Consider the following 23,756-nt stretch of genomic DNA (forward strand, 5'->3'; position numbering starts at 1 on the left):
CTACAAATATACCCAAGCGACTTAAGACTGGTTTTGTGCTCCAGGCTCACATTTAATTAGGCTACAGTTAATTCTGATGCAATTGCATTAAAAAGGCTATTGTACAACAATTCTATATAAAACAAGAGTGAATTGACCATCAAAATGTAACATCTGGTGTTAAAAGGTATGTTTTTTTTATGTAACTTTCTCCCTGATAACATGTAGATGTGGTGTGGATGCAATCTATCAGATTTAACAAGAAAACCTGCTGATTCATGATTCCAGTTCTGTCCTTTAACATCAATTTAGATGATCACAAATCAGAATGCAAGTGATCAAATAACATTAATTGATGTTACAAGTCTTAAAGGAAATCTGCAACTTGTACATGCTTCATCCTGCACTGCACTTAGATAAGGTCAGAGCTGTTCAAATGCTGTAGTTGTTTCCATAATTTAAACATAGGCAACAGGCCGGGCCATTATGTAGGTTTGTGTCTAAGGTTCCACAGTATGACTCTGAACTCGGGCACCGGTCCAATTGTGCATTTCTTTCTGAGAAAATGAATAGGCGTAATAAAAAAACAGAAAACAATATCACGTCGAATCAATTTGCCTCTTTCATTCCACACACTATTCCCTTTCTCTCATCTTTTGGGGAGGTGATGTGTTGGTGGGGTAAATTATGGCAATTCTCATGGTGAGGCGCAAATAAACTCAGAGCGGCAGAAGTAACTGTTCTCTACTGAAGCGTGCAGCTGTGCCGAGACTCCCGCTGGCAGGCCGTTTAGGTGCTGTGCTCAAGTCGCGAAAGACTAATGCCAGAAAATATCTCGACCCAGTCTGCGGAAATTGATCTGCTCCTGAGGGGAAAAAATGACTGATTTTAATTTTGTCATGCCTCTCTCTCCCTCGCCTTTCTTAAAGTAAGCTGCGTTCTTCCACAGGCAATAGAGTGACAAAAATGGCTCAAGATAGGTGCACAGATGAGCAAAAGTATTTTCTACAATATAGCCTTGATGTTCTCCCCCCCTGGATAAACTACATGCTGATGGACTTGAAATCAGTCCCCCACACATTCCGTTCAGTGCAATTCACAATCACAGGATGCAAGGCGGTCTGTAAATCCTGGAAATTCAGGATAGATGGTAGAGCTACTGTGTATGGATTTTTGGAGGCACCCCAAACCCAGCCTGATGCATGAGCAAGTGTATGATAAATGTGCTTCCAAATGCTGCGTCCTGATCCCTCTCACCTCGCGCTGCATTTGCACCAGCAGAAGTTACATTTACCACTGAATAGATTTGCTGAGACACCCACAGTCCCCTTTTAAAATGAAGAGCAACTGGCCTTGTTAAGGGAGTCTCTCCAGTGGCTGTAATGTTATGCAAATGGTTTAATATGAAGATAAAGACTGTAGCGGCATGCCACGCTCTACCAGTTCAAGCCCCGGTGGATCCTCAGAGCCTTCACTAATGAGAGAGGGATTATTCTGGAGTCATTAAATGGTGCCCTCCCTGACATCTCTCCCCTCTTCCCCCGGTTATGCCCATTAATGCACTGTACACAGACTTTAGAGATACCTTTTACCACCGGCTTCTGGGTTTTTACACATCAGAATGTCACTGAATAGCAAATTACATTCTCTTCCCACAGAGAAAATTGCTTTTGAATCGCTTATAAGGATTTTTTTTTTAGGAAGGAGGGGGGAACCATGCGAAAACATAATTACTTGTGTTGAAAATCTCATTGGCAGTTGTTGCTGCTGGTTGCTCTGGAAATTTATTTAAGGAATTATGCGGAAATGCATCTGTGTGTGTTTTTGGTTGGATATGCACAAGAACATGTACAAAAACTGCGCTCTTATTGACCAATACCTGTGAATTAAGTATAAAGTAACTGACATATCGCACAAGTTAGACAAGCTAGCTAAAATGGTTGAGATTTGGTGAGATAGCTTAAGCACTAATATCAAAGAACAGCAGGTAATATCTGATTGGTTCTCAATTGCCGATACTGAACAACACCAGCCACACTCTTAGAAATAAAGTTTCTTTATTGGCATTGATGTTTTCATGAAGAACCTCTAACTTCTATAAAACCTTCACATTGAGCAAAAATATTCTTCAGATTAATATGTTCTTCACAGGAAAAAAAAAATGGTTCTTTAAAGATCGGTTCACTGAAAGGTTCTTTGGGGAACCAAAAATGGCACTGTTGTGAAAAGGTTCTTGAAAGTGGAATATAGGTTTTTCAGATTATTAAAATGTTCTTTGTTCACTGAAAGGTGCTTTGAGGAACCAAAAATGTTTCTTCTACCCTCTTGAAGGTTCTAAAAGAGGATTTTCGCATAGATATGTATAGATGCCACATTTGACCGCTCCAGATATGTTGACGTGTCCGCCATCTTGGAATGGTCTATGCCGTCGCTCACAATAACAATCAATGAGTTTCAAAATGCAACAACATTGTGCAGCATCTGATTGTAAAAACTACCTAAATTTAAATTCCCGAAAAAAACTGGATAACCTTTCACAGGTAAGAATGTGTTGGTTTGTGTTTTTAATATGTATTAACTCAATATTACAGGTTTTTAAACTAAAGTACATTTTAAATGCCTTGTTAGCTAATGGCTTTGTCTTGTTGTATTGTGTTAGTTTAGCAAAAACATCTTCAGAAGTCTACTGAAGATATACTGTATATCCATGCACCAGCAACTTGCTTTCGAGTGTTTATGGACATTCCAATATGGTGGATGGCTTATGTGTAGCGGTCCATAGAAACAGCCGCTAATAGGCCATCTACCTACAGGTGCATCTCAATAAATTAGAATGTCGTGGAAAAGTTAATTTATTTCAGTAATTCAACTCAAATTGTGAAACTCGTGTATTAAATCAATTCAATGCACACAGACTGAAGTAGTTTAAGTCTTTGGTTCTTTTAATTGTGATGATTTTGGTTCACATTTAACAAAAACCCACCAATTCACTATCTCATCAAATTAGAATATGGTGACATGCTAATCAACTCAAAACACCTGCAAAGTTTTCCTGAGCCTTCAAAGTGGTCTCTAACTTTTCCACAACATTCTAATTTATTGAGATGCACCTGTATATATCTATGGGTTTTCGCAGCAATGCCACAGAAGAACCATTTTGGTTCCCCAAAGAACCTTTCGGTTTTTTAAAGAACCATTTTTTCTTATTGTGAGGATAATTTTAATAGTCTGAAGAACCTTTTTCCACTTTATTCAGATGGGTTCTATGGATGTTAAATGTTCTTCATGGAATCAAAAATGCCTTCAAAACCCTCTTGGAACCTTTATTTGCTACATGTTGCATCAAACTCATTCAAAGCTCAAGAAGGAGTGAAAAAAAAAACAGAATTGAGAAGAGAATGACAGACAAAATATTGGATGACCCTTGAGTATGTAGCTTTTTGAACCCTGTTAAATTCCTGTTGTTGAAAACGGGTAAGACCACCATGACCCTGAGGGACAGACCGAATTTACTGTTACTACTTCCTAACGACAGGGACTCCAAGCACCAAGAAATGGAGAAGTAAGAAATCCAATATAGATTGCATGGCTTCACTCGGCTCCCCATCGTGCAGTTCAGACCAGCAACCCGGGATCAAAACGTTTTTTTGTCTCACCCACTAAATTGGTCTGGAGGGCTTGGAGAGCAGTCAGCTTCTACTAATGATGCCCTCTGATACATTCACATAAAATTCTTGGTCTTTTCACACACACACAAACAAAGCAAAATATCCCCTTTTATCACTGTCAGCCACCCCTGACCACTTCCAATCTGCCAGCAACAGGGAAGCAAAACAAATATAACTATGGGAGCTAGAGTCCTGAAGGAGAAAAAGAAAGAGGGGAATAGAATAACTGGCCTCGTGTGGAGGCAGAGACTGGAGACAGGGACGGAGCTGGACTGAGCCCGAGGAGAGCTGGCACAGCAGCCATTACCATTGCAGCTGAACTCCAGAGAAGCCATCTCAGCACCACGCAGGAAGCTAATTTAATTTGAGATGAAGTCTCTGATGAACTGCTGGGGATTATCCCCTATAAGTATCCACAGATCTCATTAACAATACCCCAAGACATCATGTTTGGTGCTTTATCAACATATCCTGGGCCTCGCTGAATTAATCATATAGGCAAGCATATTTTTGAGCTAAGTTTTGGCCTACAGTGAGACACCAATTTGGGTTTTTTCCAGTTTTCTTCTGATGCCTTACAGCTCCACTAGATGTCAGTAGAACCAATATAACACATTTAGGAATGGTCACTGGCCATATATCAAAATAGTTTGATCGCTTACCACAATATTAGGTCTACCCTACATAAAATTTTGATTGAATGACCCTAAAAATGTCACGTGGTGTAAACTATCAAAAAAGTACAAAACTTATTTTTAAGCTTCCTTAATTACAAGCCTTCCTTATTCTTTGAATGCACATGAGTGTAGGCTACACAACTTAATATTTTCCCCTACACAAAAATCAAAGATATGATTTAAAAATATAGGCGTTTTTACATAATTTTTTTTTACATTAGCCTATGAATTTCGAAATTCATGTTCATGATTATCAATAACATGCATTTTTTATTTTAAAAATAAAAATAGTCAGGAGGCTTTGTGACAACGAACAAACGGGCTTCTTGCATATTACGGCACTAATCTGGCAGACGAAAGGTTTTCAAATATCAATATTTTAAAACAAGATTACATATCTAAATAAATAATAAATCTATCTAGTTCAAACTACTACATCTGCCAACATTTCCTTTATCAATAATGTCTATACCTTTTAATGAGACATTTTACTTTTTTTGTTTTACAACCTCATACTTTTTTTATACTTCAAGCTCTACTTAATATTTTTGATTCAGAAACTGAAAAGATGTTCACCATAAAAGATTTAAGTATTTAAGTAATTTCTGCATGAAATAAAAAAACAGCGTCTCATCACTGACCCATAGCCTCCTATGCTCAAGATGGAAAATATTATTCCATAATGACCTCCTTCTGTGATGCTCTCCGGCTCCCGATAAAGCCCAGCGAAATACACAAATAATTTTCCTGTCGTTGAAAACCTCTTGATTACTTCTTTTATACGAACGTCTAAATGTCATTTATTTCCTTGTGCCGTTTTTACAAAATTTACATAAAACTCAGACAAGGTCAGATAGCAGCTAAGTCCCTAATTTACTCTAATCAACTTTCATTTGCATGGCGATATTTGCGCGCGTTATTGACGCTAACTGAATAAATGGACTTCTTCAAACTCAAGGGGAGAGGTTTTGATAAGCTCATGGGAGAAGAAGAATAATTTGCATGTATTACTTTGATTAACTTAATAAAGGATTGTCATTCTTGAATTTAGACATTCATATTCTTTCCAAGAAGCAATCAATAAAGGGCAAGAGCACCTCTTTAGATCATCAGCGCACATGAACCCTCTTTACAGGCAAAAAGAAAGAAAGAAAAAGAAATTAGATAAATATATGCTAAGTTCAGATGCCCCTGTACACTTCTTCAGGCTTAAACGATAATAAGATCGGAGACGCAAAATTGTGCCAACTCATATTGTGACCTTTCACCCAAATGCATTATTAAAGAAGCCATTCCACGCTTCACGATCCACAAATCGATAAGAATGCAGAGGAGACCTAGCGTCCCATCTAATCTACAAAAAATGACATTCAGACTTATATGAAATGATGCGCAAAAAAATATAGAAACTTGAAAAACTTCCAAATGAGGCCAGTCGGCCGCAACTGTATGATCTCTAGGCTACTGCACCGTAATATAATGGGGGTTGGTGGAGCGGGGGTCTAACAAACACAAATAAGACCAGAAAGCAAGCTATGCATTGTTTTAACATAAGTAGCATATATGTTCAAACCACTGTTCCAAAAGACGTTTAGTTACCACAAAAATATCCACCTTTTTCTTCAACGCGGAAGTAAGCCTATGGGTGAGACTTCCGGTTCATTAGCCGCTATAGGTAAATAACGAGGAGAATAACAACGTGCAGTAATCGGTAAAACTGTTTGCAATACAAACCAGTGTGTTCATAATTAAGATGATATATTAAAATAATATGATAAGACACACCAACTTTCAATATCAATCAGCAAAATTAACTTTTGTTCAGCTAAAAATAGCTGGAGGGAGTGGATGCAGATGAGACCGGAAGCCAGACCCATAGAATTTACAAATGGCCGCGCCCATTTTTACAACAAGAAAAAGGTGGATAGAGTGCGCGAAATAACTCCCAGCAAACAAAAGTAGCATTTGCTTGAGGAAGCTACCATAGCAACAGTTCGCTGCTGTTCCGCTTTCAGGTACAATGTGCAAAGACAAAACACAGTTGAGTTGGCCTACTGTCTTTTTTTATAGGCTAGTTTTATTACAGATTTAAACATTACAAATATAATCACAATTTTATTTAGAATGTCTTTAATATTTACGTCATTCATTTCCGACATAAATTTGCAATTATAAAACGGATAGTTCCGGTCCTTGATTCTGATTGGTTGAGCCAAGTTCGAAGCTGTTGTAAATTACTCTACAAGCATACACCTTTTGTTTACATTTGTGTGTTGCTCGGCAATCGCTTTGTTGGAACCACAACTGTTTCTGAGGAACTACATTGTTTGGCGGAAGAATAATGTTTTTAATAATATCATTACACTTTATTTGCTCTGTTTTATTCTGTGAAACCTTACTACGTATATGGAATAACCATTTTATAAAAGCAATAAGCCCTGTGAAGCCGTGGTTTACAGTGAATTTATAACAGCTAAGGGGGTTAAACAACGCCCCTTAGCTGTTATAAATTCACTGTAAACCACGGCTTCACAGGGCTAATTGCTTTATTTGACCCACCTGAAAGTCGCTGAATAAAGGGGCCGTTCACACAGAACGCGTCCCATTCCACAGCGCTAAAAAACGGATGTGTTTGACTGTTGCGCTGCAGCGTCCCCGCATTCTAAAAACGTTAAAGAACTAAAAAGTTCAACTTTTAAAAATCTTGACGCCTTGCGTTTTTCCCTATGCTACTGCTTGTATCTCTCGTTTTTCGAAGCAAAAGTTCAGTTTAAGAGAAAGTGCATGCCATTCTTATTTGAGAGTATAGGCTATATCAAAAGTAAGCTAAAAATGTATTAATTTGCATAACAATTACTTTGTTAGAAGACAGGTTTCTGTTTAATGGTCTTAAGGATATAGGAAGCACCTGTGTGGTGAGGTAAAGTTCAAGTGATATTAAAAAAGTTTTTTGACAATGGTCACAGACAATGACTGTTTACATGGACGTCATTAATCAAATTATTTACCTTATTCTAAATAAGACAATATTATGATTAAGGTGTTTACATTAGTTGCTTTTAGAATATTCCTTTCATGTTCCCGTTTTTTATATGTTATAGTACATCGATTAATGGCACACGTCATTACGTCCCCACGTGACGCCATCCGACGTCCTCTCCAGAATTTCCAGTAGCCCCTCACTGCAGAACACAAGATCCAGGGGGCGTGGTTGGATCCACATCTAGTGGGTAGAGATTGGTAGGTTTAGGGGTGGAGATGGGTAGGTTTAGGGATTTGGGGGTGGAGATGGGTAGGTTTAGGTATATGTAAGGTGGGAGGAGTTGGATCTAGATCCAACCACGCCCTCTAGATCTTGTGTTATGCAGTGAGGACCATCTCAGAATTTCACGTATAAACATATTGTTCGTCTTCGTGATGATGCCATATACAGTTGTGGGTGTTTCCCAATGAACCCTCTCGACCGCAAGAGCCAATTGGCACCGAATTTATTTATGCCTTGTCCAAATACCCACACTTGTGGTCTTTGCACTTGACCACTTGGCTACTTATATGACGTATTTCCTGTATTTGGCCCAACTGTTCAAGTAAGGATGAAGACCACAAGTGTGTGTTGAACTTTTCATTACCTGATGGGACACACTTATAGTGTTGTAAAAATGCAAGTGTCTACATAGCGTTATTTTAATTTTAAATACTTTGCATTTTAAAATCAACTTCTAAATGTCTGTTCAGTCAGTAGTCCCTATAACATGACAGAATTTAATTTGTGGTGCTTCTAATTAAGTGATAAAAAGTTGCAAATGTTTACAAAATAAATACCACTACTCATCTTTACACCAATAAAACGTGCAACACTTTGTTTTTCTATTAAATTATATGTAATATCTATTTATTGTATTAATATCTAACTTACACTGGAAAGGTTTCCGTTACCTCTCGCGCGATATTGGCAAAAAGTCTCACGATTTATTTCCAGAACATGATGCATGATGGGATACACTAAGCCTTGAATAGCGCTCCGGAGCGGTATTCGAGATAGTGTGGGTTTAGTGTGAGTTAAGGGCACTGCGCTCTGGCGTTTTTAAGACCTGGGACAGTCTTGCGCACTTACTTCCTGTCGCGCGCACGCGCTCTCAAGTGGTCAAGACCGCAAGTGTCGGTATTTGTACAAGGCATATAACTTTCGCGGCTGGTGTGTGTGCTTGTTTACTTATATGATTAAATTATTATTATTTTACAAGAACGACGTGAAGAGAGCATGCACATCTGTTGTTTATATTGCTGTTTGTAGCCTGTGGAAGTAAGGTTAGCTGCAGCAAGGGGCTATACGCTTGTGTAAACTACGCCAGAGCGCGTACACACCTCATGCACCGGGTGCCGTGCGCGCGCCCAAAGACAGTTGGACATAGTGGTGTATTAGAGGTAAAAAATGACATAAATACTGTTCGCTTTCTGGCACAAACCGATCGTTTCGTGTCTTAGGACATCGATGTGTCGTCAAGAGACGCAGGGTTTAATTTGGATTTGTCTGTGCATGTTTTTTTTTACTCTCATAGATTTTGTTACCATTGCCATGCATTATACGACTGATAGACTGCAACGGTTGGAGTTAAAAATCATCATATGTGTTCTACTGAAGAAACAAAGTCACCTACATCTTGGATGCCCTGGGGGTAAGCAGATAAACATCAAATTTTCATTTTTGGGTGAACTATCCCTTTAAGGGCACTGTGCTTTGGCGGTTTTAAGACCTGGGACAGTCTTGCACACTTACTTCCTGTCGCAAGTGGCCAAGACCGCAAGTGTGGGTATTTGGACAAGGCATTTGCCTCATACTATTGACTTACCCATAACCCATGTGAACATTAACAATGCAATGCCCAACACTTAAAGAAGTAGTTTATTAAAAAATAAAAAATCTTTCATTTATTCACTCATATGTCAGCACAAAGTGTTTGACGTTATTTCGAATCCAATCAAAGCACAAAGCACGAAACACAAATCAAAATTTGGGCCTGCTGTGATTGTTAGTAAACTTAATAACTCACAAAATGTAATTTTGCTAATTAACTCAAACATTAAATGATTGCTGGTCATGGGGTTGTGAACTTGGATGGCCAATGCAAGTCATGCATCTGTAGACAATACGATATGCAAATAATGTCTGTGAGCTGCAGACTCTTGATTCCTTATGGATGCCAGAAAGTATTTAGGGATGAAAATGGAGCAAAATCTAGTGTTATCACTCTTAAATTAAATTATCACTCAGTCTGCACAGAAGAATCTTTCTGAAAGCCTACCAATAAACAATAATTTGGCATGCAAGCAATAAAACAATTGTAATCCTATTTACTTGTGTCTCCAACGACAGGATAATCTTTGGTTAAAATGTTTGAGTTGTCTTTCCTCTTCCTTCTCTCCCTCTTTTTAAATAAATTCAAATTATCGAGTCAGTTGAACAAAATTAGAGTCCTTTTGTTTTTATTAGTGCGTATTACCGTTGAAAATTACAGATGATCATTGCGTTCTAGTTTGCTATTGTTGTTCCGATCATCGACTGTCATTCTAAACTTAAGCTAACAAAGTCATTAAATTGACTCCCTCGCGCTCTCATTATGCGTGGTGTTAATAACCACTAATTAACTTTGCTTACGCGCGCGTCTGAGAGCACGTCTTTTTGTTCGCCCTTTCAAGCAGAGCAGCATCCAATTAAGTCACAGCAACAGGAATGAAGACACACCACCTCTGGAGCACAACTGTCATCAGTGTGGCTCCTAAATTCAACCAGTAACCTCTACCACCAACTAATTCATAATCTGAATTTCCTGCTCATGTATGTTTTGAGATGGCAGATTAGATAGATAGATAGATAGATAGATAGATAGATAGATAGATAGATAAAAATACAAAATGTTTTAAATGAATAGCCTATGCAATTATCCGTGATTATCCATCATCAAAAAGAAATGTGGCGGAAACTTTCCGCATGAATTACAACTGATGATTTAAAATAGCGTCGATCAAGATGCATTCTCGTTTAGTTTTTTTGCTCAACCGACTGGATTTATCCCTGAGCGCTTTTGTTAACACCAGGAGATGGCGCTGCTTGAAAACGTGGGAGTGATGGGGTCTATATTAGGGATTTAGACACTCTAAAACACAGCTGTTGAGCTGTTGTTGGTATAACATCACCGAAACGAAATAAAGTGTCACCTACTGTTACTTACAGTTTGAGAAAAGCTTCTTGTTATCGGAACAGGGGGTGGTTTGCATAAGCGTAGCCAAAACCCAACGGATTATGGGCCATGTAAACCCTGCAAAACAGAAGACGATTGTAGAAATTATCAAGTTAGGCTGTTGTGAAAATATGACACACTGTGGTATCGGGTAATAGAGGAGCGTGAAACTGACTGGCACCCACTAACAGCTTGCCTGCCCGCACGTAGAACGCTAAATAGATTCAGGACTGAATATGGGAAAATTGCGATTTAAAAATAAATAAATAAATGCGTGCGTGTAATTAGTGCATTTAAACAAAGCACGGATGTCCTGCTGGCGGTAATAGTCCCTGACATTTCTTTTCTTGGGTTAATAACAGAGCGCGTATAAATGAATCAAATTGTGCCCCCAAATTACATAGCGACTTTAAATACCCGTCTGCATTACGCGCCTGTTTGGGAACGAGAAAAAAATGTTTTATATTGTTATTATTGTCATTACTCTCTTCTGTTGATCTGCTTGGTGATTAAGTTTCGGGGGGGGGGAAATAAGAAATCGTCGTAGTGTATGTTCAGTCTTGTTTATGAAGCTGATATAGGCCTATATCAAAGTCCAATTAAGACCAAACATCAAAACTTTCACAAATGTTTTTAAACTCGAGCATTCTTCACATACAGTACTTTCACGACCATAATCTCAGTCAGCCCAAGAGCAGAATCATATAACCTATGAAGAAGAGCGAGTAAATTGCGGCTTCGTTTCAAGTTTGGGATTGAATTGTGAAAATGATCCTTTTAACATTGATGGGTCTGAGCGGCGGATAGGGTCATGCCATCCGCATCAGGTTAAATAGACTTTCATTTAAAATTACATTCTCAATCTGTCTCTCCAGTCTTCTGGAGTCTAGTTGCCTGCAATAGCTACGCTCTCACCGGCCTATTATCACCACCCTCACTTTTTAAGTCAATCATCTATGGCTATCTGATCGCTTCACTCTGAGAGGACAGGCAATTATGCTAGGTGCGGGTATTCGCACACGAGGACCAGGTGAGCGATTCACCCGGTCAGGCCTTGCCTCTATGGGCTTGTATCTCCTTTTTGAAATGGCTATGGCACAGAGAGTGTAAAATAACATCAAATATAGTATCACAACTAAACAGATAGATAGACAGACAGAACAACCAAAATTAGACAAACGGGCTGTGTCCTTTTTTTATTACTAAAAATAAATGCATGGCACGAACAGTATCAAATAGTATAACATAAAATAAAAATAATTATAGTAAAAAAGCAAGATGCTCTTTCAGCATTATTCGCAATAAAATAAATAGATTTGTGTATTTTGTGTAATGCCAGTGTATTTGAATACCTTCTTATTTTTAATTTATTTAGCCTATGTATTTGGAATTTTAAAAAGACACGATATAATAATAATATATTTGAGTTATGATTCAAAATAAAACATCCAACATCTTGGTAAATAAAACATGTTTCTGAATGTGTTTTCCCACTTGTTTAGATAAATAATTTGATTTCAGTTCAGAGTTTTTACTTATCTGCAACGTATTTAGTCTTTCTTTTTTAATCTAATTTCAGTCTAAATGTGGAGGTGCTTATCAGTAAATTCAGTAGCCTAATCCATCACAACATTCGCTGAGTTCATACCGTTTAACTTTAATAGAAAAATATATAAAGATCCCCCTTGTTCTCTTGGGAGCCAATCAGATTTGCGTTACACGTCAATGCAACAGAATGGAGAGCGGAGCTACTGCGGAGCAGTGCATATGGCATTAGCGGCCAGGGTGGGATAGGCAAGAGAGCCGTTTCAGATACAGTGCGAGAGAGAGTAACAGTCACCCACTCGAGCACAACCTCGGACGATACAAATATGACTAGTCAGTACGACGACGACAGCCGCGACCGAAGCGAATGTAAAAGCAAGTCGCCCACCGTGCTCTCCTCCTACTGCATAGACAGTATACTGGGCAGAAGAAGCCCGTGTAAAGTCAGACAACTGGGAGCGCAAAGTTTGCCAGCACCCGTCAGACCGGACCACGACAAGTCAGCTGAAGGTAAGCGCCTAAACGCTTTGACGTTATTTGACGTTATCACACCTCTGGGTGTGAAAAAGTCCTGAAAGTTTTGAGAACCTCTCAAATAAAAACAATCAAACAAACAAAGGTTGTTAAAACACATTTTTTTCAAAATGCTTTACAACTTTATGGATAATCTTTTAGTGTTCCTCATAAAACTGTGAAAGATATGGCTTCTTAATGGACCAATACTTTGATCAGGCTAACAAAAATGTATTAAATCATAAATCCCATGTTTTCGACCATGGCAATCATTCAGTACCATGGTATATATCAAATTACCATCTGATAGCCATGACTATATAATATGCAGTATTGAAGAACCTGCAAAAATAACTTTTTATTTTTACTAACCGTATAAAAATAACTTAATGCAGCAAAAATGGTTCATGATATGTTTTTGGCTGAACCACCAAAAAACATTTTTAAGAGTGCGTAATATTTACAAAATCCATAAAGCTGAACAGGTGAATGTGCGTTTATAATGCTGCCTTAATTCACAGTGCTTGGTGCATTTAAAAATATTATATTCTTTAATTTTTCCAGTCACCTCTAAAGAGAACTCGTTTGACGCGGACATGCACCTGCCGCCCAAACTGCGCCGGCTCTACGGCCCTGGGGGGAAGTACCTGGACTCCGGGAGGGGGTTTCACGAGCATCTAGAGAAGGGTGAGAGGGAGAGACTGCTGGACCAAGCCTGTGAGAGTCTCAAAATCAGCCAAGCGCCACAAGTCAGCATCAGCCGTAGCAAATCGTACAGGGAGAACGCGCCCTTCAGCCAGAGCGATGAAGGCCAGAGCCCCGAGCACACGGCCCAGGAGCTGGTGGAGCTCAGCACGCTGAAGTTTGAAGAGGACGTTGTCAAAGAGGAGGCGTGCGGAGACGCCAGTCTGTCTCCCAAGGATGAAGAGAGCCTGCACAACGATGGGGATGTAAAAGATGGAGAGGACAGTGTGTGTCTGTCGGCCGGCAGCGACTCGGAGGAAGGCATGCTTAAACGGAAGCAGAGAAGATACAGGACTACCTTCACCAGCTATCAGCTGGAGGAACTGGAGAGGGCCTTCCAGAAAACACACTACCCTGATGTGTTCACCAGGTAGATATACCGCTTATTATGGTGTATAGATTTTGATTTTAAGATTTTAAGTCATATTATGAACAGAATGCATGCCTTAAAATGAGCGAAAAATATAATAAGCATTTTTCCCTAATTATAAAAAATGCATATCAATAAAATAATGTATATTGTTAAATTCAGATCTGTATATATTTTAATCATCGAAATAACATCACTAATCCATAGCCTACTATAAATAATTTTTCCAATACAAATCAACATTCGAAGAAATAAACAATTTAATATTTATATTTAAATTATACATATTTTTAACATTTCAAATATTTGTAAAAATACAAAGCCACAGATGTATATATTTTTTAGAAAACATTAAATTATGTAAACAATCAATCATTTAAAAAAGGGTATGAAATAAAACCTTTGTGGCCAACACTACTGTTGTGGATATATATATATTCCGTTTAGAAGCTACATTTTATTCTATTTTGCTTTCCTCGAAAAAAGAATACACCGGCTGATCGTTTTATTAAATCGAGGAGATAATTGGCGTGACATTCTGTAGTAGATATCAGAGAAATAATCACTAAAATGTGTGCACACTCGTTTATGTCCTGTCCTGTACAATTTATTCTTATAAGACCGAAACTCACATTATTCTCTATGGATCGGTTAGTTAATACTGCTAGTATCACACTGTGAACATTCGTGACCGTCAAAATAAATATATGTGGGCCTTAAAAGAGCTCAAGGAAAGCAGCAGCCTACTTCAAACTCAAATGTATAAATTAATAGTTTTAATTAAGAGGTTTATTTAAGTTTGACTGTTCTGAAGGGGTTTTAGGCCCATTTTTTAGTGTCTCTGATAAAATGCAAATTTTTGGGTTCTGGAATAGCATTAGAAAAGTAAGCCATGACAATGCGGACAAGACAAACTGAAATATACGTTAAGCATTATAAACAATTAAAAATGTCATGGTTTTAAATAAAATAGCATGATAAAATTAGGCCTATTTTTTTATATTGATCTGATGTGGGCTACTTTGTCCTTATGTCATGGATATAAAATTCTATTTGAGTTATACTATTTTGTTTATAAAAATGTTGCTATACAATTAATGTTCTTTATTTTAAAAGGGAAATCACGGTTTACGAAATTTGAACATTAATAAGAATTTAGTTTTTGAACTTTATTTTGAAAATATTGCCCCACATTTATCCGTTATTCGTATAGTCACGTTGTATAAAAGAACAATAATCAATATGCCAGACAACATAAGTCTATCAAATAAAAAACATCAGTATGCCTAATGACAGATTTACCCGAGGACCGTTTTTCTTTAACCAAAATGTTCGTTGTTGATCATGAAATATCGATGTTTATATTGACGTGGTAGATAATTGTCATCAATTTAGCCAGGTATATTTTCAGTAAATGCTCAATTTTCATATAATAGTCTAGATGCCATTATTTCCATCATGTTGTTACAGTCGAAACGACCCATTATAAAAACGTACAAGTTATCCATTCGATTCTCATCAGCTTTCAATTGCTCAATTGCTTTCATAGGTTTCTGACAATTTAGGCAAAATCAGTTTTCTTGCGGTGTTTGTGGGTTTAAAAAAATCCCTGCACACATTTTAATGATTTATGTTTTCTATTCCAGAGAGGAGCTCGCGATGAGGCTGGATCTGACAGAAGCGCGCGTGCAAGTGAGTGCTTACTTTTCTTCCTTTCGAGCACAAAAATAAAACCTAAAATATATCGAATTTAAATGCATAATAATATTAACGAGTACTGTATGAAACACAATTGAGAACTTTGACTCCATTCAGATGTTAAAAGCATTTAAATTGCCGCGAATAGAGAGAAATTGCCTGTAATATGACAACTTGTCGACATGTTGAAGGTAAAGATGAACTAAATGATGTGAGCCTGCGAATTCTTGCGATTTGCTTGCTTATAGACGTTAAGACAATATACCTAATGGTCTATATTTAATTTCATTTTAAAGTGACAATCGTAAACTTGGTTAAATGACCCTGTACGTCATGGCAAGGTCTTTCCTGTTATCGAAAGTTATTATACACAATAGAGCGCACATTTTAGCGGCAATTACACAGACGCCCCTGATAAAAGCGCACTTAGCGAGAGAGCAAACACTGCTATTCCAGGGAGAAAATGGTGTTTGAATTCTCATCGCCGGCGCTGGGGAGAGGGAGGGGTAGGGGGATAATGCTATTTGATTTCCCATTTTGTGATTGCAATAGACCGGCATTGATCCGATGCTTTGCACTTGGAACGAGTGAGAGACTATTAAGGGTGTTTGCCACCCCTCCTTTCTCTATTCAAAGCGTGGCTCGCATGTTCAAGCCCAACTCTCATAACCAAAGAGACAGTGCAAACATGAGGAAGCTACCAGGGTTATTGGCCATGTAAAACAACAGATGTCAAATTGGAGATGTGGGAGAACAAATCACTTAACAGGCTCGATCAGGAGGTGATATAGCTAATAAATGCCCCAGGGGCCACGTAATGCAAAACGGTTTGGAGCATGTGTGAAAGGGGCCGAGGTCCCTGTTGGTTTGTCTGTTGACACTTTCCTTCATTATGAAGTCCCTGTCTGCAGGTCGTGTCCTTGCCGCACAACCTGGTGGGGTTTAGCAGGACAGGACGGGGATCGTGGGAAAGTTAAATAGCCTTTTCAAGCAACTTACATTTGGAGAAATTTAATTTAAAGTGCATTAATTGTTATTGGATGCTGTTCAGCTCTTAGTCCGACATCTTTTGTTAACACGGCTCTTAATTACCACGCTCCACCCCGTTTTTTGCTCTGCCCGAACCAGATTTTAATTAGCAAAGTTAGGGTAACAGACCGTAAGTTTGGGGCCATGTAATTACCCTTGACTTCCAGCCTATTTGTCACCTCATTAAAGCAAACCAAATATTGCACATGAACAAGAGCAACAAGCTCATGCTTAAACGACCATGCTGGCTGTCAGGTGGAATATTAATGGCTCTGGATCCGAAACGGGAAGGGACAACTTCTCAAAGCCAGCTATTTAAGTGTGTTCCTCACTCCAAACTTAATCGCATAGATGCATTCATCTGAACACCAGCAGTTATTAGTAAAGTTTGGACTTTGATGAGGCTTCTCTCCCAACTCTTAGGTTTGGTTTCAAAACCGAAGAGCGAAGTGGAGGAAACGTGAAAAGGCAGGTGTCCAGGCTCACCCCACGGGCTTGCACTTTCCTGGGCCGCTGACAGCCGCTCACCCCCTGAGTCACTACCTGGAAGGAGGACCCTTCCCACCTCACCCAGCTCTGGAGTCAGCGTGGACTGCCGCAGCAGCAGCTGCTGCCGCATTCCCAGGCCTGGCACCACCCCCAAACAGCTCTGCCCTCCCTCCTGCCACACCCCTCGGCCTAGGAACCTTCCTGGGCACAGCGATGTTCAGGCATCCGGCCTTCATCGGACCTACTTTTGGCAGGTAAAGACCATTTGCGATAAGCCTCCAAAAGCTTTTGCAGTGATGCCATAGAAGAACCATTTTGGATTCTCCAAAGAACCTAGCAGTGAACAATTCTTAGAAGAACCATTTTTCTTAGTGTGAAGAACATTTAAAAAATCTAAAGAACCTTTTTCCAGTCTGAAGATCCTTTTGTGCAATGTCAAGATTCCATTGATGTTAAAGGTTCCTCATGGAACCATATGGCAATAAAGAACCTTTATTTCTAAGAGTAATTACCACATCTAATAAATGCCCATGGCTCTTCTGTTGTACCCTGGACTCATCTGACTGATGCTAAACCTAAATATTAGCTGTATAATCACTGGTGTGTGAGCATGAGTGCTGTACATTGTATCACAGGAACGCTCTCTTCTGTTTAGACTATTCTCAAGTCTGGGTCCTCTGACCAGTGCTTCCACGGCCGCCGCTCTCTTGCGCCAAACTGCACCGCCAGTGGAGATTCCAGTGCAGCCTCCGACAACCCTACCAGAACCTCCTTCTTCCTCATCCTCTATGGCCGCCGACCGCAGGGCATCCAGCATCGCAGCTCTGCGTCTCAAAGCAAAGGAACATTCAGCCCAGTTGACCCAACTGAACATCCTGCCGTCCGGCACTGCAGGGAAGGAAGTGTGCTGATCCTTCTCCTTAAAAACAAAACAAAATATTAAAGAAACCATCTCAACAAAAAGCACGACCAAATCCATATAGCACTAGTACACCGGAGACCCGTTTGAAACTGGAGTCATCACCAAGTCACTGCGCCTCCCACTGGACATCATCACTATAATTTACACAGTGCACCAAACATGTTTCAAAACCCTGAACATAAAGATTCTGAGTGTAATGTAGGCATCTCAGAGGGTAAGTTAGGGAGGCTATGCTTGGTAAAGTCATTGAATAAGTCGGGTCTTTGGGTCAGGAGCAATTGTGGTAAAAGACACATTTACTGTACACCCACACAGAGAAGAATCATTGGAACCACACTGCAATACACACAGAACTCGACATTTCTTCCTAGTCTTCTCTCAGTGCTGAAGCAGAGATGGGTCAATATGCCAAAGGGAACTGCCACAACCTGCTACCCAACCGGAACCATATCCATTCACGTTTGGCCTCAGTATTGGCAAAACAAATCAAATGTCTGAAAACGAATACTCCGCTTTACTTTCTGTTCGTTTCCAACTCTTATGTTAAATATGATATTTAGAAAAAAAATTATGAAAAAGAAATGTTTTGTTTGTTTTAAGGATGAACAATGTGAAAATCTAAACTTTAGCCTGTTTACTGATCTGTTAAGGGTATCCTGTATATATAGCTCTGTTTAAAAAAGGACTGAAAATGGGGGCAAAATGACAAGAAAAAAATAGTTTATTTCAAAAGATGTTTTGAGAATATGCTCTCGGTGTAGTACTGTAGGAATGGTTTCACGTAGATTCATACTTTGTTCGTTTGATTCAAATTTGAGATTTTTAGATGATTATTTATGTCTGCCCGGTAGAGAGTTTGAAATCCAGACCGGGAAGTTTTGCTATTCAGTGAGAATTTTCCCTGTCGCGCGCAGGGACCAAGTCGGAATAAAAGAAACTGGTGAAACATAGACCCTTCTGTATTATTTACACCTGATAATGCGAATTGAATTTACTGAAATAATAAGTTTACACTTTTTAAAGGTTATCAATCATTTTATTGTCATCTTTTTAAAAAATGTTAAAAATTAAACAAAACACCATTAGTAGGCTAGGCTATAGCCTACTTGGAAAACGAAATATTTCTGCAGTTCTAAAATAAAGCAAATAAAACTTAACTACATCATTATATATTTAAAATAATAAATATTTGGTGAAATGAAATGTCGATCACAAAAAAAACATCTGTTGCAAAATATAACCAGGCCTAATATTGTATCGTAAATGCTTGAATAGGCGCGAATTTTTTGATTATTTAAATTCATTTTATCTAATGATCATACACATATATATGCTTTTATAGTGCCGATTTATAGCCATAAGTTTATTTCTAGAAGTAAATGGGCAATTCGGTGGGGAGCCTGGAGTCACTAATAAGAGAAAACAATTTAAGTGGTCACTTAAAAATGAATCAACAGCAGTTCAGTGTGGCTAACTGCAATCATAAACATTCATGTCGTGAAAAGAGCCTTTTTTGTTTGTTTCAGTTTGCTGTAAATGATTGAGAATAATTTATGTCGAGCATAACCAAAATAACGTATTTATTTGTATTTAGTCAGATGATGATATTCATGACGGCCTTGACAAAAAGCGGCTTGTAATTAATTGTAGGCCTTAACATGTAGAGGCGCTAAATTGGACGCAACATCTGTAAATGCCCAACTCCGTTAAGTCCCTTTCTCATTAATGAAGTAACAAGCAGTTTATCAAAAAGTCTCTTTCGAATTCCTTATTTAATTCCCCAAATCCCTCTCCGTTGGATCTCACGCGCGAAGCGATGCCATTACTGCAATCAATGCGCTCCATTCAAACGAAGTCATTTTCGCCCATTTGACCCGTCCATGGTGTCCAGCCAAATCGCGTGAAATTACCTCAAGGATTATTTTCTTCTTTATCGCGCGCGCCGCCGAAAAGATTTATCCTTTCCTTGTTTTACCCGCGCTAATCCGTTTCATTATGACGCCACAAACAAGCAGGATCAGCAAAGATGGAAGGAACGAAATGAAGACGGGTTGGGAGGCGTGCATGGGGGATCAGTGCTCCTATAACGCCCAACAAATCCTTCTCCTAAATATCGCGCGTTAAGGACCCCCCTCTCGCAGCAAGTCCATATTGAACATGTTGGCATGCGAGAATATGTTCAAAGGAGCATTAAGCAAAGGAAACCAATTTTCTCTCCAGTGCCATACCTCCAAGCGAGGTGCATACTTTCCCCCCCTCTATTTGTGGAAGGGACCACTGGAGCGTGCAGTCCACTTCTGTTGGGATTTTTATGAGATCTTCCAGAATGCCTTAATCTTATTGTGAACATTGTTAATGAATCGCAAACCAATTTGCTCGTAATATCTGGGGAATGCTCGCCACAATTGTAGAGGCATTGACCCGAAGTGCTTAGGGCGACTTTCTCTTTAACTCTTTTCTTACAATGCGTGAATGAATGAAGAAACAGGCTTTGTGGAGACTAAATTTGCCTCTCTATTTGTGGAGAGTGTGTAGTTGATTCATTGCCAACGTTCTGACCACAAAGTATGCTCAAGAGTGCCAAAACACCTGCTTGGGAACCACCAATAAAAATCAAAGGCACCAAGTCATTCCAGCAAAATGAGTGCATGCTTCATTTTCAAAAAGCTACTCAAAACTAAATTGAAACATTCTATCAGACAAAAATGGCTTTAAATGTTAATAAATTATACATATATATACTGTAATATATATATGGATATATCTGTCTTCAAAAAAGTTAATTGTATAGCTATTTTAGTCTTGTGCTCAACGTCATGACAATACCTTTATTAGAAAAAAAAATGTTTCTACAAATATCAAGTTTTTAATCTGTAAATACAGTTTACTGTACAAAATCTTGGTAGCAGCGTTCCATTTTTTAAAATCCTATTATACTGACAAACCCTTGTCCTTAAGAGTTCATTATGAAAAGATTGTATTTATGGAATTGTGCATCATTTTAATAATCCTTATGATGGTAGCAGGGTGGATACCTTACATCTCTTTAGTAAAATATGTCTATTAGAATTTTTTTTTTAAATAATACAAATAAAAGAATAAACAGGAGAGAGAATACATTTTTTTTTCTCAGTCAAAACGGCATCTTTGTAGAAAAAAATACTGGATTTTTTTTTCTTGTGTCAATGGTAACTTTTAAAAGTCATTGTTTACATGTTCCCAAGAAACACTAAAACAACATGAAATATCAAAATACATTGAGAGTTCATAAATGCATGGTAAAATTTCACATGCATTCCCTTGATTTTAGCTCACTGGGCTGTGCTTCAACAACCAGTGAATAATCACGCTTTTCCATCCCGACAGCTCGAGACACCGGGGGTAGGTGAAAGCACTAAAGGCGCTTTGATGAGCTTTTCGTCTCCTATTGGAGCAGTAGAGTAAGAAATCACGGTGAAAAGGGCTGAATGGCGGGCCACTGGAATCGTCCCCATTTGGCGTGCCTTAATTCCTTCGTCTTTTACCCTCATCCAATTAGACCAGTGTATTAAGCGGTTTATCATCTCATAGCCTGCTATTCAGAGAAACAAGAGGAGCACTTTGCAATAGGGCCGGCTTTCCTTTTGACACCCACGGGTACTTACATATTCCATGATGCCATGAATAATAGAGAAAGAATAGGGCACTAATTCCCTCATCAAAGAGAACCTTGTCCACCGCTTTGCTCAACACCACCATTCTGGTCAATAAGACAGGCAATAAAGCTTAGCATAACAAAAACGAATCATTCTTATTAGCTTAGTGGGGTAAATTAATGCAAAGCCTCGTCTGCATTGAGTGGCCCAGTTTGAAAACGGCCTCCGCGGGCATGACAAAAGCGCGTTCGCGGTTAAAGGAATGTCCTGTTGAAAGCCCCACATCATGCGATGACTTAATCTCATAAAAGTGCGACATAACATTCAGGAACTACCTGCATCTGTTAAGTTTCGTTGTGGAGCGCACATTAAGCTAAATGTACATATAGGCCAATATGAGTTTAATACATCAGCAGCATAGGCCTACAATGCGCAAAATGCCTTCTGTCAAGCTGCGGACAGAAAGTAGCTCTTAAGTGTTGCTGCACTCTCCAAGGTCGGTGCCATGTCGCAGCCGTTTAAGGCGATTTTTTTCAAGCATGGCATTTATGGAAATTGACATCTGATGAAATGGTTTAAGACATCGTCTAACTGTCATTATGAACACATGGAATGAGCGAGTGAAGCACCACATTCTAAAAACCGACTCGATTTAAGTAGACTAATCTCCTCGCTTTCACACACTCTTGGCTTGCCATTCTCCGGGTCTTGAAAAAGGAGCCTTCCATTTGGAGACGTTAACTCGCCCTCTTCAAATGTGTAAATGTCATCACTCCCTGCAGCATGGTGAAATAAAACAATCAAAAAGGGGGGAAAAAAGGGAAATGTGAACATTTTATGAAATCATTTTATTGATGTTTCCGTATCAAAAACAATTAAGAATCTTGAGACACTTTTATAAGCAATAAACGTTCAAAATATGCAACACAAGCTGCCACAATGATGCGATCTGTCTAATAAATTTGCAACATACCAGCTGAGAGCATTTCAAACACGTTCGAAACTCCACAAATCACTGGCTACCTCTGTATCATTGGCTAATTGCTGTGCTGTTAAAGATGAAGGGGGTAGTAGAGAAGTCATTACTGAACTAAGACCCCTTCAAACCGCTACAAGCCCCCCATGAACTTGCCTGTCATTACCCGATTGTTATCTCTAAAAACCCAGTGTGTGTGGTGCTACCAGGGGAGTGGGGGCTGGGTTTGTATTGAGAGTGTCTTTAGCCCCTTATCATAGCCATTTTACCACAGATTCATCATCGATTAGACCTGGACAAAGGCTAAATGGGATGGGACACAAGAACACAGATTAGAGAGAGAGACAGGTGCTCAAACATGGAAAGGTTTGGTGATTACATGCAGATTGACTGTGAGCTCGTCACCTTTGACCTTAATTCATGTCCAAGCCATCAGGCACAAAAACGCTGTCAGGGATTACAAATGCAAAGCGAGTGAGCTAGAAAATAGCATAGATTACAGAATCACAAGGTGTATTTACAGCAGACAGGAATTAAAAGATGAAAACATAACATTGTACGGTTTCTCTTGGTGGGAGGATAAGCATAAATATTATGCCATATTTGATTACCCAGGTTCGCTTCAGGACAGTTGGTCAATACTTGAGGGCTGTAAAGGCCTGGAAAAGTTTGCCGAGGTTGACCTCAGAGTACCCGCTTGTGGAGAGGACGGTGTCGGTTACATCCTTCAGCATTTTGTACACATCCTTTTCTTCTTTCCAGCTATTCTTGAATTTCTCTGAGAAGAGAATGAGACAAAATTTTAAATCACCAGACTTCTAAAACCTTTTGTTGCCATTATGATCCCCCTTGTTCTTACCTAAAACATAAAAGAGGCTATATATTTTCAATGTATAAACATCCATTTAAACTGTATCAAAAATAAATAAAAAGCATGATATTATAAAGGCAATATTACATAACTGACACATTGTGATTTTGCTAAGGCCAAACTATTAAAATAAAATTATTAAAATTATGGAAAAAAATTACTTTGCATTTCATAATAAATATTTTGTTTTTAAAGAGAATATAGTTGCTGTAGCAAAGTGATAGTGAAAACCCGTAGTAAGATGCAAAATTTTATTTTTATCATTTATTGAAAAAGAAATATTGAAAAGTTAAAAGCTTCTTTAAAAAAAAAAAAAAGACTACAGTATTTTCGTCACCATATGACATTTTTCCAGCCATACATTTGGCTACAAATATATTTTAATCAGATAAATCAGATAT

The 23,756-nt window shown here is 38.7% G+C and overlaps 1 protein-coding gene across 1 annotated transcript; it reads left to right on the forward strand.

The window, feature by feature from the left end:
* Nucleotides 1-12,347: 12,347 nt before the first annotated feature.
* arxa (aristaless related homeobox a) lies at nucleotides 12,348-18,391 on the forward strand. The gene is made up of 5 exons (XM_016458026.1): nucleotides 12,348-12,618; nucleotides 13,186-13,735; nucleotides 15,382-15,427; nucleotides 16,886-17,205; nucleotides 17,607-18,391. Exons 1-5 carry the CDS (start codon nucleotides 12,435-12,437, stop codon nucleotides 17,860-17,862), a joined length of 1,356 nt encoding a protein of 451 aa, XP_016313512.1. The 5' UTR covers nucleotides 12,348-12,434; the 3' UTR covers nucleotides 17,863-18,391.
* Nucleotides 18,392-23,756: the final 5,365 nt, after the last annotated feature.

The sequence above is a fragment of the Sinocyclocheilus anshuiensis genome, unplaced genomic scaffold (assembly GCF_001515605.1).
Source record: "Sinocyclocheilus anshuiensis isolate Anshui unplaced genomic scaffold, SAMN03320099.WGS_v1.1 scaffold1100, whole genome shotgun sequence".
NCBI classification, from domain to species: Eukaryota; Metazoa; Chordata; class Actinopteri; order Cypriniformes; family Cyprinidae; genus Sinocyclocheilus; species Sinocyclocheilus anshuiensis.